Genomic DNA, 15,633 nt, shown 5'->3' with positions numbered 1-15,633 from the left:
GATGATCTCTAAGATATACCCAAGGTATAATTTCAGTATGACAGTGAAATGAATGCACAGTGTACAAGGGATGCATACACACATACACACATGCACACAAACACATGATTTTTTTAATGGATAAAATATTTCTGGTAGGATATATATACTAATAAAAAAGTAACTAGCGTGAGAAGAGGTTTCTTATGGTATGCTTTTAATATATTATTTGAATATTTACTACATGCATGTGTTACTTCATTAACAACAATTTCAAAAACTGAAACGACAAATTAAGTTTTCCAAATTCAGGCCCTGGCTGGTTGGCTCAGCGGTAGAGCGTCCGCCCGTGTGTGAACATCCTGGGTTCAATTCCCAGCCAGGGCACACAGGAGAAGCACCCATCTGCTTCTCCACCCCTCCCCCTCTTCTTCTTCTTCTCTCTCTCTCTCTCTCTTCCCCTCCCACGGCCAAGGCTCCATTGAAACAAAGTTGGCCCGGCACTGGGGATGGCTCCATGGCCTCCGCCTCAGGTGCTAGAATGGCTCCTGCGGCAACAGAGCAATGCCCCAGATGGGCAGAGCATCGCCCCCTGGTGGGCATGCCGGGTGGATCCTGGTTGGGCGCATGTGGGAGTCTAACTGCCTCCCCACTTCTAACTTTGGAAATGTAAAAACTAAAAATAAATGAATGAATGAATAAAAGTTTTCCAAAGTTCAGATACACAGATTTCAGCTCTGTACAAAACTACAATAGGCTCAGGACAGTGCACCTGTCTCAATTATGATAAATCCTGGAATCTGAGTACAGGCCACCCTGAGTGTCACAATTAAGTTCACTCATCACCAATTCCATTACACAGTTTCAATGTCAGTTTTCCTACCATGTGTAAATATAGCTCACAGAAGAGTAAACATCTGAATCTACTTGGGATGCCTGATGGTATTCTAAGGCGTAAGTAATTGATGAACTACAGAGAATAACTAGGATATATATATATATAAAACTGGGAAATACAGATATGTGGATTTACATATTTCTCTAAAAATATTTATTTCAGAAGTCATCACATACTGCCTTTGTAGTCACAGAATGCTGTGGCAAAACAATTTCTTGCTTTTCAGAGGAAAATGTAAACTATAATTTTTGAAGATAGATTTAAAATGTAGAAAAATATCACTAAACATAATTTAAATAACAAAGAAGGAAATTCTAAATGCTTTTTTTTTTCCCTGAAGTGAGAAGTGAAAAGGCAGAAAGACAGACTCCTGAATGCCTGACCAGGATCCACCCGGTATGCCCACTAGGAGGCAATGCTCTGCCCATCGGGCTATTGCTCTGTTGCAACCAAAGCCATTTTAGCGCCTGAGGCAGAGGCCATGGAGCCATTCTCAGCACCCTGGGCCAACTTTGCTCCAATGGAGCCTTGGCTGCAGGAGGGGAAGAGAGAGATAGAGAGAAAGGAAAGGGGGAGGGTGGAGAAGCAGAAAGGTGCTTCTCCTGTGTGCCCTGGCCAGAAATTGAACCCGGGACTTCCACATGCTGGGCCAATGCTCTACCGCTGAGCCAACTGACCAGAGCCTAAATGCTTTTTTTTTTTTTAATTTTTTTTTAAAAATTTATTATTTTTTTACAGGGACAGAGAGAGAGAGTCAGAGAGAGGGATAGATAAGGACAGACAGACAGGAACGGAGAGAGATGAGAAGCATCAATCATCAGTTTTTTGTTGGGACTCCTTAGTTGTTCATCGATTGCTTTCTCATATGTGCCTTGACCGCGGGCCTTCAGCAGACCGAGTAACCCCTTGCTCGAGCCAGCGACCTTGGGTCCAAGCTGGTGAGCTTTTTTTTGGCTCCAGCCAGATGAGCCCGCACTCAAGCTGGCGACCTCGGGGTCTCGAACCTGGGTCCTTCTGCATCCCAGTCCGACACTCTATCCACTGCACCACCACCTGGTCAGGCCCTAAATGCTTTTTGAAATAAAAAATCTACAGCCTTCTTGTCCAGCTGCTGGTGGTGCAGTGAATAGAGCATTGATCTGGGACATTGTAGTCCAGCGGTTCTCAACCTGTGGGTTGCGACCCCAGCGGGGTCGCCTAAAGCCATTGGAAAATACATAATGCATATCAGGTATTTACATTCCGAATCATAACTGTAGCAAAATTACAGTTATGAAGTAGCCACCAAAATTATTTTTTGGTTTGGGTCACCGCAACATGAGGAACTGTATTGTGGGGTCACGGCATTAGAAAGGTTGAGAACCACTGCTGTAGTCCCAGGTTCAAAATCCAAAGGTTATTAGCTTCAATGTGAGCTCTCCGGTTTTTTGTTTTTGTTTTTTTCCCTACAGAGACAGAGAGAGTCAGAGAGGGATAGATAGCGCATTGCGACACCTTCGTTGTTCATTGATTTCTTTCTCATAAGTGCCTTGACTGTGGGCCTTCAGCAGACTGAGTAACCCCTTGCTCGTGCCAGCGACTTTGGGTCCAAGCTGGTGAGCTTTTGCTCAAACCAGATGAGCCCGCGCTCAAACTGGTGACCTCAGGGTCTCGAACCTGGTCCTCCACATCCCAGTCTGACGCTCTATCCACTGCGCCACCGCCTGGTCAGGCGAGCCCTCCGGTTTAAAAGCAGGTTCACCAGCTTGAGCGTGAGATTGCTGTCTTGAAGTCCAAGGTCATGGCTTGAGCCCAAGGTAGCTGGCTTGTGCAAGGGGTTGCTGGCTTGAGCAAGGGGTCACTGGCTCGGCTTGAGCCCCTTACTCCCCAGAAAAGGCACGTATGTACGAGAAGCAATCAGTGAACAACTGAAGTGACACAACTACGAGCTAATGCTTCTCATCACTCTCCCTTTCTGTCTGTCAGTCTATTTAAAAAAAGAAAGAAAGAAATCTATAGCTTTCTCTGCTTTGGGATTGCACTGAATATACTACTTGCCTGCAGTAAATCTTAAAGAGAAAGAACAAAGTTTACCATGACGTCAAGAAAATTAGGCTAAAATTCAAACACAGGTACTGAAGTATAAACTTCCCAATAATTCAGAATAGTATAGGATATGGAAACATGCTCACCTGTATAACACAGCTCTATCTACACCAAAAGCTCCTACAATTAAATCTTAAAAGAGAGCAGAAAGAAATGTTAATAATGACGATTTAAAAAAATATTCACATACCATTCTATAAAACTTTCAATATATAAAATAAAAATTTAGACATAATCTCAACACTATCTTTATTAGGCGGTTTAAAGTAACCACACTAAAAGGCTAAAATATGGAAATTCAAAATAAGCTGTCATCAGTGGGAAATGCTTATCATAAAACTTACCTTTCATTCAGGTGGACAAAAATCTGTTTTGTGGATACTTACGAAAAATCAACAACAATAGGGAAAGGATTAACCCCAAACACATATACCAAACGAAAAAGCAATTTCATTGCAAATTTTTTAAAATGTTTCTTTTAATTTAAAAAAATTAAGCAAAACCAAAAAGCACATTACATATATTTAGAATACTTAAAATGATAGCACATAACACTCAAAAAAACCTAATGCATTAGTTTTTATATGTAACAGGTAAAGATGGTTCATAACTAGAAAAAAATGAGATCAGAGCTCCATGTCACAGTATAACCCAGCAAATTTGACGAAGCCCTTTCTAGGCTGAAAAGTACAAGAAAAAACCATAAAGACAGGCTGACTTTGTAAATTTTGCATTTACATTAAAATTAAGAACATTTGCCCAAAAAGCAAATGTGACAAAGTAAGAAATACACAGGATAGGGCCAAAGTAGGTTTACAGTTGTGAGTATGTGAAACACGGTTTATTCTCATATTATTATTTTTTAATTATTGAATTATTTTCCACATGAACAACCATTAACCTATTTTTGTCACCCCTGTGTATAAATTAAGGGGTTAATATCCTCAATATTTAAGGCATTGCCACAAGTTAAAAAAAAAAATGAATGAAAAATATCCCAATAGAATCAGAGAAAAAGAGATGTAAAAAAAGTAATTCAAGGCCCTGGCCAGTTGGCTCAGTGGTAGAGCGTTGGCCTGGCGTGCAGAAGTCCCGGGTTCAATTCCCGGCCAGGGCACACAGGAGAAGCGCCCATCTGCTTCTCCACCCCTCCCCCTCTCCTTCCTCTCTGTCTCTCTCTTCCCCTCCTGCAGCCGAGGCTCCACTGGAGCAAAGATGGCCCGGGCGCTGGGGATGGCTCCTCGGCCTCTGCCCAGGCGCTAGAGTGGCTCTGGTTGCAACAGAGCGATGCCCCGGAGGGGCAGAGCATCGCCCCCTGCTGGGCAGAGCGTCGCCCCCTGGTGGGCGTGCCGGGTGGATCCAGGTCAGGCGCAGGCGGGAGTCTGTCTGACTGTCTCTCCCCATTTCCGGCTTCAGAAAAATACAGAAAAAAAAAAAAAGTAATTCAAAAATGTAAATATATGCAAAAAAGGAAATGCTTACCCTCATTAGTAATCAAAAACTGTAAATTAAGAAAAAAATAACATTTTTCGCCTATCATAGTTTAACAGTACTCAGAAAAACAAAAGATGACACCCAATATATGGACACAAATGTGCAAAAGTGCCCACTTACTGCTGGTAAGAGCTTTAAAAAGTTACAAAATCTGCTTTTGGGGGGAGTGGGATTGTAATTAACAATGTGTATCAACAAACTTGAAAAAACCAGTGCTTATCTTTGACACAGCAATTCTAAAACTCTGTCCTAAGGAGATAATGAGATGTATGCACCAGAATTATACATAAGAATTTAAATGCCCCCAAATAAGGTTAAATAAGGTATGACACAGCCATTTGATAAAACGGAAAATATAAAATTCAAGTTTTTGAAGAGCAATTAGTATCATGGGGAAACTGATACTCTTAAGTGAATAAAATATACTTTAAGTGTATAATGCATAATTTTATTAAAAAATGTGTATGGATATTAAAAAAGACTGCAAAATATGTTTTGCTATATTTTCTAAAAGTTCTATAATTATATTGCACTTATAGCAAAAAATTCTTGAATTAACACTGACATAGATAAGAATCAACCTCTTGTCCTATTTCTCAAAAAAAAATTCAACATACTTGCATATTAAGCTCATGTTAACTGTTTCAACAACAAAGGTAATCTAAATTCTCTGCACTATATTTCATTTAAGGAATAAATCCAGTATCATTCTAGGTCCATTAGAACACACTCTAAAATATATATATGACCCAGAAAAAAAATCTCACTTTCTGTACTGCTTCAAACCAGTGGGCAATTTTTTAAAAAATTACAATGCTTAGTTAAATCCACAAAAATGTAAGATCATTGAAAAACCAAAAACAGATGGCTAACATTCAAAAACTTAAAATGAACATTCAGTTTTTATATATAACTTCTACAACATTTCCTCTGACGTTTCATTACAGACTTCAAAACAATAAAGGGAACTCTGAGGTCCTGGCCAGTTGACTCAACGGTAGAGGGTCAACCCAGCATGTGGAAGTCCTGGGCTGAATTCCCGGTCAGGGGACACGGGTGAAGCAACCATCTGCTCCTCCACCCCTTCCTATCCCCTACGCTCTCTCTCTTTTCTCTCTCTCCCTCCTGCAGCCATTGGTTCGAGGGCATCAGCCCAGGCACTGAGGATGGCTCCATGGAACCTCACTTCAGGTGCTAACAATAGCTCAGTTGTGAGCATGGCCCCAGAAGGAGAGAGCAACAGCCCCTGACAAGTTGCTGGGTGTATCCTGGTCAAGGCACATGCAGGAGCCTATCTCCTCTCCTCTCACTTAAATTTAAAACAGAAAGAAACTCAGAGGACATGTTGTTTACTGGAAACTCCCAGGAAACAGAGCTGCTTTTATTTTCTGTATACCACTTTCAGTAATGAGCACAGTACCTTAAACTATAGTAGAGGCTTAAATAGTACTTGAAATGCTGAATTCAAATAATCCATAACATAAATCAAGAGCACAGTAACTATTTGCTATTAGGACTGAAAAACCTATAAAGCCCTATGTAATTCTAGGAAAGCACCTGGATATCCATTTTTGTCTATATCTGTGGCTCCTTTCATGGAATAGCCAAAGCTTGGCGGCATGCTCTGAGCAGGCCACTTTCCTTCAAGGATTTGAGATGGTACTGCATTCAAGCCCGTTGATCTTCCGTTGAAAATATAAACAATTCCCTTTTTATCTTCACCCCCATATGGAGCAGCAATTGCAATATCTGTAGGGAAAAAGGAAGAGGGGATGGGGGAGGAGACGAAGAGAAGAAAGGGAGAGAGGAAAGGGAAGGAGAAGAAAGAAAGAAGAGAGGATGGATGGAGAGAAGGAAGTCTTAGTACTTTTCATTATTTATGTGAAGATCTTAATATTCACAGGACTCATATCAAGATAAATGTTGATTCAAAGTTCAGTCATGTACTCTTCATTCAAAAGCAACAATCTAATTCAAGAAAATTCATAATCTGGAGCCAGATATTCTGGGCCCGACTTTAAACAAATCATTAATTATTCTGGACCTCAACTACCTCATCTTTTAATGGAGAGGAGGGTGACAGGTCAAAACATTCCTCTACGGTTCATTCCAACTCTCAACATTCTAGTTAATTTAGTTGGACATGGTTTTGGGTTGTTGTTGTTTTTTTTCCCAAAGCAGAAGTCAATCTGGCTCAGAAACTTGAAGGTTAGGAACTCATCTCAGTCTTGCTCAACTTACATGGAAATAAACAAGTAAAAAGATGGACGTTCTTAAAAAAAGACACACACACACACACACACACACACACACACACACACACACACACACACAAAGAAAGAAGCACACAAAAAAACCTATGACCTTTCCGAACTCTAAAATATGTTACAAGTATGCCCACTTCCCCTATCCCTGCTGCTACCATCCTACACAAGCCCCGGGGAGGGGCAGTGAGAGGCAGCAGTTTGAAAAAAAAAGAAAGAAAAATAAATAAAATGAAGAACACACCTGCCTACTCAATCAGGATCATTGACTTCTTTTCCCTGAGAGCCCCCCCCCCCCCCAAATGACAACAGCCAACACAATAGCTGTCTGGTGTGAATGAATCAGAATTACTATATACCTATTTTTTTTGTCAGATCAGCAAAAAATACATTTTTTTGGTGTGCTGCAGAATTTTAATAATTAGTTTAAATGTCCCATGAGATTGAAAATTGATGCTCTATGGTATTTATGCCTAAAAGTAAAACCTCTCTGTAAAATAGAAAACTTTGACATTTTTTAGCTGTTTATGTTTATAGTTGTATTCATCTCAGGGGTAGTCAACCTTTTAATACCAACTGCCCACTTTTGTATCTCTGTTAGTAGTAAAATTTTCTAACCGCCCACCGGTTCCACAGTAATGGGGATTTATAAAGTAGGGAAGTAACTTTACTTTATAAAATTTATAAAGCAGAGTTACAGTAAGTTAAAGCATATAATAATAATTACTTACCAAGTTACTTTCTGTCGGATTTTCACTAAGTTTGGCAGAAAAAAAATCTTTATAGAACAACTTACTATAGTTAAATCTATCTTTTTATTTATACTTTGGTTGCTCTGCTACCACCCACCATGAAAGCTGGAATGCCCACTAGTGGGCGGTAGAGACCAGGTTAACTACCATGGCTCTATGGTATCTATGCCTAAAAGTAAACCTCTCTGTAAAATAAAAAAACTTTGATATTTTTTAGCTGTTTTCATTTATAATTGTTGTATTCACAGATGATACAATAAAAATATAGAAAACAAGATGAGATTTTGGTGAGACCATTCTGTTAAGGAAGCATTCTTCAAAGTGGCTGCAGTATCCTCAAGACAACGTGACAGTGAACTTGTCGAGGCTCTCCCAGAAAACTTGGAGAGGCCGCACAATGGCAAAGAACTCATTGAATCTATTCAAGTTAGAACCTCAAATCTGGCTGTGTTTTCTTGGTAGTTTTTGTTATCAAAAGTAATGGTTTGGTCTGTTTTATCGTATTCTTTTCAAGTTCTATTTTGAATTGTTTACCAGAGTTCCATTTGATTTATGTTATGTTCTCCTGATAGTAAGACGTCTCTAAGACTCTTATTTTAGAAAGCAAAAATGTCCCTTTGAGTAGTTTTTCACTAACACTGAAAACTTCTAGGGTTAATCTTAAGAGGCGACACTTCCAGTGCAGGACATAAACTAGCCACAAGGCAGGAGTGGAGACTTCAAGCCAAACCTATGCTTTCCTTTTCCAGTGCTACTTGGGAGATATGAGGCACCTGCATTTTTAGTTTTCTTGTTAATTTATAACTTTCTTTAAATTTTAAGGGGCATATCCCTATATATAGTTGATGATACAAACTAACAGCTCACTCTATTTTGGGATTTTTAGAATGTTTTTTGGGTTTTTTTTTTTTCTTGTGACGGAGACAGGGACTGACAGGAAGGGAGAGAGATGAGAAACATCAGTTCTTCATTGTGGCACCTTAGTTGTTCACTGATTGCTTTCTCGTATGTGTTTTGACGGAGTGGGGAAGGCTACAGCAGAGTGAATGACCCCTTGCTCAACCCAGCAACCTTGGGCTCAAACTAGCGTCCTTAGGCTTCAAACCAGTGACCCTTAGGCTCAAGCCCGCAACCGTGGGATCATGTCTATGATCTCACACTCAAGACAGCTACCCCACGCTCAAGCTGGTGAGCCTGCACTCAAGCTGGCAACCTCTATCCACTGCACCATGGCCTGGTCAGGCTCTAGAAAGGTTTTTAATAATACAATGGAACCTTGACACATGAGCACTTTAAATCACAAGCAATTTGAGAGACAAACAGTGACTTGCAAGATTTTTTGCTTTAAGTCAGGAGCAGATATTTGAATCACGAGTGTTGGGCAAATGAGTTTGTAAAATTTGTGTTTTTTGAGTTTGTTCACTTTTATCGTTAAAAATGACACTGGGCACCCAAGTGTGTGCCTGCCCTCACAGCAGGGCAATTGATTGCAAATTGCGGATTACCTTCCTACTTGGGAAGGGCCATTGTTATGCTAATGTCTCCTCCCCCTTCTGCCAGCATCTTTGCCTGACCTTGAAGGTAAATACACTTCTTAAACCAATTTATTTCTTTACATTCTCTCTTATTATGTGTGAGTGTATATATATATGTGTGTGTGTGTTATTTATAAGATACATTTTCTTATTTAAAAGCATATAAAACAAAAAATTCATGTGGTTTCTGAGGGCAAGAACAGATTAATTGCGTTCTCATTAATTTAAATTGAGAAGTACAATTTGACACACAAGCAAACTGAGTCACGAGCTCAGCCATGAAACGAATTAAACTCGTGTCAAGGTACCACTGAAAATAATCTTAGTAATGTATAATCTATATTTCATTCTATAGTAAAAGCCAACTTAGGTTTTTAAAATATACTGCTCACAAAAATTAGGGGCATTTCAAAATGAGTATGAAATTATAAGATATCCCCTAATTTTTGTGAACAGTGTATCTACAGCTATTAATTACATTAGTAAATGGGACTATTGTAAAACAATGAGTTTATTCCTCTTAGTTGCCTTCATGAAGGGAGATAAAACCTCCCTCAGAATATGTTGTACAGTCATAACCACGTTATAGCTTTAAAAACCTTAATGGCAAATCACAGCCTTAAAGTACACATTATGCCCTGACAAGATGCCTGGGATCTTATTTCCTTGTTTCCTAGTGGCCAGCAGAGGGCACTACTGCCAAGCAAGAGACAAAAAAATCACCAGCTCACACTGGGCTCCATGCCAATGCCAGTTCCTTTCAGAAATCATATTCCAACATTCTATTTTGAGGTTGCATGAATAGTAAATCATGAGAATCAACTTCTGCTCTGTTTAAGGAAAAGGAGCAACCTGATGGTTAACCTAGTGTGAGTCATCATCACTCAACCTTTCACGGAAGGAAATTTGTTCATGGGAGCTTAGGAGTCTTCCAAGTAGACACAAAATATCAAGGACCAATAGTTGCTGGACTTGGATCTTACCATTGAAGCCATCCTGGTCCAGATCTCCCAAAGGTGCTATGGCACTGCCAAACCTTGCAAAGACCTCAAACCCATTCAGCTTGGTCGTCTGGAAGTCTCCCGATGCTCTCTGCAGAGACACTGAGACCTGCCCCACTTCTTGAAGTTTGCCATCGGAACCACGGTCCATGAATAGAGGTGCGCCAATAAACACATCTGCATAACTAAAGGAACAAGAATAGAATCTTTTTCATAAAAGCAAGACCAAATTCCACCTGTTTGTTAATAATCACTTTCTTATTCAAATTCTGTTCTCTCTTTCCACAGCTCTCTTAGCCACACAAGCATAAAATGCTCTTTTCATATTTGAACATTCCTCCAACTCCTTTAGAACTATGAAGAATTCATAAATTTACTCTACTCCTTCATATTATCAAAGCTATTAAAAGAAAGTATGAAAAACATAGAGGTTCTCTGGTATTCATGATAAGGTTACTTCAAATTGGCTCCCTAAATAGAAAAATTAGCCAGAAAAGGACAGAAGAAGAAAATGTTTAGTTTTAGTAAAGTGTTCATAAACACAGGAGGTAAACTGTTTCTGGAAACATTTTTTTAAACTTACTCATCCCCATTAATGTCAGTGGCAGCAACAGAAAATCCAAAATATGCAGCCATCTGGATGACAAGATAAAAACAAAATGTTTGCATTTCGTCCAACTAGTTTAACAATTGATATCTGTAGTATATTTGTCAAATACAAAGGGTTATTTTTTTCTCTGCAAAAAGTGCTTCAGTCTAAATTTTGTTTATTCTATCAACACAATGACAATCAGATGAGGCTTGTTTATTTTCCTAGATTTATGAGCAAAACATAGCTCATGTCTACCATTTCAGTCACTTAAACACATACCATTTAAGTCCAAATCCAATCAATGCTCCTTCCCCGGCCTAACCTATTATCTTCCTTCCTCTCCAGTATCCGAAAGTCACCAAACACAGACACACACTGTACTGGAATCCAAGAAATGGACGTCTATGCAGTAAAGATATTAGCTAATGATTATCAACAGGGCACTGCTCTCCCTATGTGAAGCTATTAGCACTCTAAAGAAGTTACTGTTTGGAAAAATATGGAATGGACTTCCTGTCTGTCTCGCATCTCAACTGATTGCACGCCAGTGGTTTTGCTTGTATTTGGATTTATCATGGGCTTGTTATGCAGAAGGAAAAGGAATGTCCTCTCCCCAATACAGGAGACTGCTGGCCATCACAGACAGAGCGGCCTGGCTAAAACACAGGTGAAAAAGGCAAGTTCTAAAGAGAACCCAATGTGTAAAGTGAAACTAGGATAGATGACAAATTAAAGATGAACTAATGTGAACAATGAGTCAACAAATAGTAAAGTTAGAAAAAATTCCAAATTTGATTAGCAGAGATACCAGGAGGGAATGATAGGGGAGATTCCTACATTATCTATTCTGGGTGGATACAGTGTAATTGAGAAAACGAAAGGCATGTTCTGTATTCAGTGACAAGATCAGAGCACGTGTGATAGAGTGTATTGTACTTGGAGTACCATTTTGATGTGGTGGTCTGTCCTAATGGTCCTAATGCAAAACCCAAGTTTCCCCCCACAAACAGCTGAGGAGGATCATGGACTGCATACAGGAGAAACTGCTTGAGCTGAAGAAGTCACAGCAGCACAAAGGCATACCCACTCCTGTTGACTGCAGGCTGTGAATCAACTCTGACTGTCATACAAACGGGAAGAGGTTCCTGGGACCCTCAGGTCTAGCTCTTCATCCTCTCGCAAAGCCCAACCACCTCAACCATCCCGCCCGAACGAGTGAGCTTGAACCCCAGCTCTGAAAACTAGAAAATGTTTTCTTTCTCTGTGCTAATTAACATTTGCTTTATCATTACTAAATAATAAACTGTATGTAATAAAATGAAAAGGCATAAATCATTCTTTAAAGAAGTTAATGCCATTAGCAAAAAAAAAAAAAAAGCTTTTGGTTTTGTGTATAAGGAATTTGATTTTGTGTATAAGGATTTGAAATTATTCCTTAAAATTTTTTTAAAAATATATAATAGCTATAATAGGCAATTGCAAAAGTATTTCCTTAAACAAATTACTGTGGTTAAAACAAATATGAAATATTTAAAGCCATTTTATACCTGTAATACTGAATATTAAACCAGCATTTATTATGTACTGAATATTAAACCATTAGGATATTGCCAAGAAAAATTTTAAAACATTAGGAAATGCTGATATTAAGATGCTAAGTGAAAATAAAACTTTAAAAGCACATTTTAAAAGCATACCTGCTCACCAGTAAAATTGTATAAGGAGGACATGTTCTTCCCATCGTAAATATAAACCTGTGCAGGAAAGACAAAAGTATATAAAATATTGGGAAAACAAGATAAACCAGTGAGTTTTGTAAAAAGAAAAGAAACAGCCGTTAACTTTCCTACCATTCCCAGAGTCCTTGCTGCTCTCGGGACTCCCGAAACAAAGTCTGCAAAGAAAAACCTTAATTAGTCATTTTTAAGACCAATTTTGGAAATTGCAGGACGGGGATATGTCAGAAAGCTATAAATTTTATTTCAATAGACAATAAGATATTTTTAAAAAGTGGTACACCATAATAAATGACCACAGAATATTTTTAACCACAAAATCAAATATGTTCAAAAGACAGAAAGATTCATGAGGACCCTCAAATAAATGCTATGTACCCTCAAGGCACTTGTAATCTGGTTAGACAGTTCAGAACAGATAAGGTGACCTAAAAATGAAGAAGGGCTGTATTTACAGTGATGAAACCCAATACAGAGCAAGTGAAACAGCGCAGAGGCGGCGCTTACACAGAAATGTGATCGAAATCAGGTCAAGTCTATGGCTTCCAGCCTGAGCTCTAAAGGATGACAAATGGATAGGGTGAGGGGGGTGACCACCTTACCAACGAAGCCCAGAGAAGGTTACAAATTATGCCTAATGAAGAAAGAAGCGAAGCCCCTCCCAAGGACGGGATCTGTAGAGAGTAATGAGGTAGGAGCTAAAGAAAAAGGGCGAGTGCTGGGGAAGGAGCAGATGGGGGAGAGACTGGAGGCCCCAGCACCGCTCAATTCCAGCCACTGCTCAGGAAGCTTCCTGCAGGCACACTCACGCAATGGACTGCTGTCTCTCTCCCTCCTGTCTCCTGTTACATTCTACAACAATGGTTTCAAAACCCTTTCACTGCTGAAACTTTTCGTGTAGGTACTGTGCGCTGATTGTGCCAATGGAGCCCCCTGCTGAAATTTTTCAGTGCCACTTGTTTCAAATGCTTAGCCTACATTTTTAAAAAAGGAATTAAATATAGTTTAAGCACATCATACCATCTATGCCATCACCATTGAAATCGCCAACAGCCACAGAGTAACCTAAACAGGGAACCAAGAGGTGAAATGCCATCAGGACCGGACCAGTTATCTTCAGCATACTCACTGACTCAGCTTTCTTGAAAGATATCTTTAAGTAATTCCTCTAACTATGTAATATATTTTGTCCTCCTCTAGGGGTAATATTTTCATATGTGTATAACAAATAGACCTTAAAGAAAATAACTGGGTTAAATACTCAAAGAGTATAACTGTATTAGAAGAATAAGACTGTTTTATGAACCTTGCAAAAGAGTTATTTATACACAGGGTAAATGTGCATTTCAACATAAAATAGCAACAAATAACATTTCCTCAATCAGCAAAGTACTATTTCTGTCATGTGTACTTGGTTTAATTAACAAGAGAAATTTAAAAAGAGAACAAAAGTTAATAAATCCTAAAGACCAAAACTATAGTTTAATATAGTGAATAATAAAAGTTCAAGAGTCAGACTGCCTGGGTTTAAATCTCAGAACAAGTTATAAGCGCGTGATTTCAGGCAATTTATATAAAATGGGAATAATAGTACACTTTCATAGACTCTTATGAGGATTAAATGAGTTAATACTAAAAAGTACTTAGTACAATACCAAGAATATATTAAGCATATCTTAAAGTTATCTATTATTATCATAGTATAAATAATAATGCTCTTAAGTTTCAGTTACTGAAATATAACATAGTACCTAAGAAGTCAATAACATTTTGAAATGATATGTTCCTTATACTTTTTTAAAAAAAACCCGTAATCTATTCCACATAAATTTTTTTTACTTAAAGTAGCATGTGCAAATACAGGACAAATCCACCCCAATTCCAGAAAAATGAATCCATATTTTGGTTTTACCTACCCAAATAACTGTCATCAAAAACAGCTTGTGCAGTACGAGTTGCTAACTGGTTATTATACTTGATGCTGTAAACTTTGGGGTCATATTTAGATACAATTTCTGCCACTTGATCCGATATGAGCTGACCTGAAAAAACATATAAAAAGTAACTTTCTAATGGGAATTTTATGATGCAAATGATGGATGGCACCTGCATGAAAGAAAATAGCATTAGATATTAGCATCTCTAATTATTAGCCTTAATATTATTTCTAATTATTAGCCTTCATAATATTAAATCTGAAATATATTATTCTTATGTGATCATTATTTCTCTTTAAACTAGTACTTAAAATTGGTCTCTGCTAATAAACAAAAATTTCTGAATATAGAATTTGTCTTAATTTGCTAAGAAAGTCAATGTTAAGTAAATGAAATAATAAAATCAAGGGCTGTTTGCCAACCAAATCCATTGAGAACTTAAAAAATCGACTGAAGTAATTAAATATAAAACCTTTATGATAACAATTGATTCAACTAATTCTTTTTAATTTATTAATTTTTAGAGAGAGAGAGAGAGAAACGGAGAGAGAAAGAGAGAGAGACAGGAACATAGATCTGTTCCTGTATGTGCCCTGACCAGGGATCGAACCAGCAACCTTGCACTTCGGAATGGTGCTCTAATCAGTTGACTCTCCGGCCAGGGCTAAACTGACTTTTTAAAACAAATTATTTGGACAACTTTATGAAGCAGCCTGAATTGGTGAGGTTGACTTTTCTTCACAATTATAAATTATTAGGTAGATAAGGAATCTAGACAATGAAACAAAAATTAGACTGAACCCTGCCCCCCAAGAAAGGTTGGCTGATTTATCAAATGTCACCTCCGGACACTGAGAAAAACAATCACTTAATTTCTGCTCTTTAAGAAAGAATTTCCTAATAGCTGAAAACTTCAGTCTGTCTCAATTTGTCCAGTCATATAAGTTTAGTTGATAGCACAGAAACACTTTCTGTCTGGGTCACTACTTTATCCTCCGTGCCTAAACAGTACCTAACACACAGGAAGGAATTCATTAAATATTTCTTGAAGCAAAGAACACCGAGAAATTCATCATCTGTTTGGAATAAAATATCATTATCCTTTTCTCTGTTCTTACAGAGATGATTCCAAGATCTATAGAAAAATCTATTCTAACATGTTTATTCAGGGTGAAACCTGCTGATCTTAATCTTATTAAAACAAAATATTCTCTGCCCAGTCACTGAATCTTTTAGTTAAATATTATATGCCATTTATAATGGAACTCCAGTGAATATAATATTATCTTTATCCTAATTTATAATAAAGGGGAATACATAGAAATTGTGCAATTCTCAAGGTATTAAAAGAACAAGTCAT

The 15,633-nt window shown here is 38.2% G+C and overlaps 1 protein-coding gene across 2 annotated transcripts in view; it reads right to left on the bottom strand.

Annotated features, from left to right (window-relative positions):
* The window catches only part of ITGAV (integrin subunit alpha V), a 100,973-nt gene that overhangs the window by 35,682 nt on the left and 49,658 nt on the right, over positions 1 to 15,633 (bottom strand). For both annotated transcript variants that reach the window (XM_066346393.1, XM_066346392.1), the window contains exons 7-14: positions 14,253 to 14,378; positions 13,357 to 13,401; positions 12,451 to 12,494; positions 12,298 to 12,354; positions 10,592 to 10,644; positions 9,991 to 10,193; positions 6,014 to 6,205; positions 3,049 to 3,094 (exon numbers count right to left, since the gene is read on the bottom strand). In XM_066346393.1, the coding sequence (XP_066202490.1) occupies positions 3,049 to 3,094; positions 6,014 to 6,205; positions 9,991 to 10,193; positions 10,592 to 10,644; positions 12,298 to 12,354; positions 12,451 to 12,494; positions 13,357 to 13,401; positions 14,253 to 14,378 (766 nt within the window). The remainder of the gene's footprint in view (positions 1 to 3,048; positions 3,095 to 6,013; positions 6,206 to 9,990; positions 10,194 to 10,591; positions 10,645 to 12,297; positions 12,355 to 12,450; positions 12,495 to 13,356; positions 13,402 to 14,252; positions 14,379 to 15,633) is intronic.

The sequence above is a fragment of the Saccopteryx leptura genome, chromosome 7, assembly GCF_036850995.1.
Source record: "Saccopteryx leptura isolate mSacLep1 chromosome 7, mSacLep1_pri_phased_curated, whole genome shotgun sequence".
NCBI lineage: Eukaryota > Metazoa > Chordata > Mammalia > Chiroptera > Emballonuridae > Saccopteryx > Saccopteryx leptura.
The sequence above is the reverse complement of the archived record's forward strand: the minus strand, read 5'-3'. Positions and strand labels throughout refer to the sequence as shown.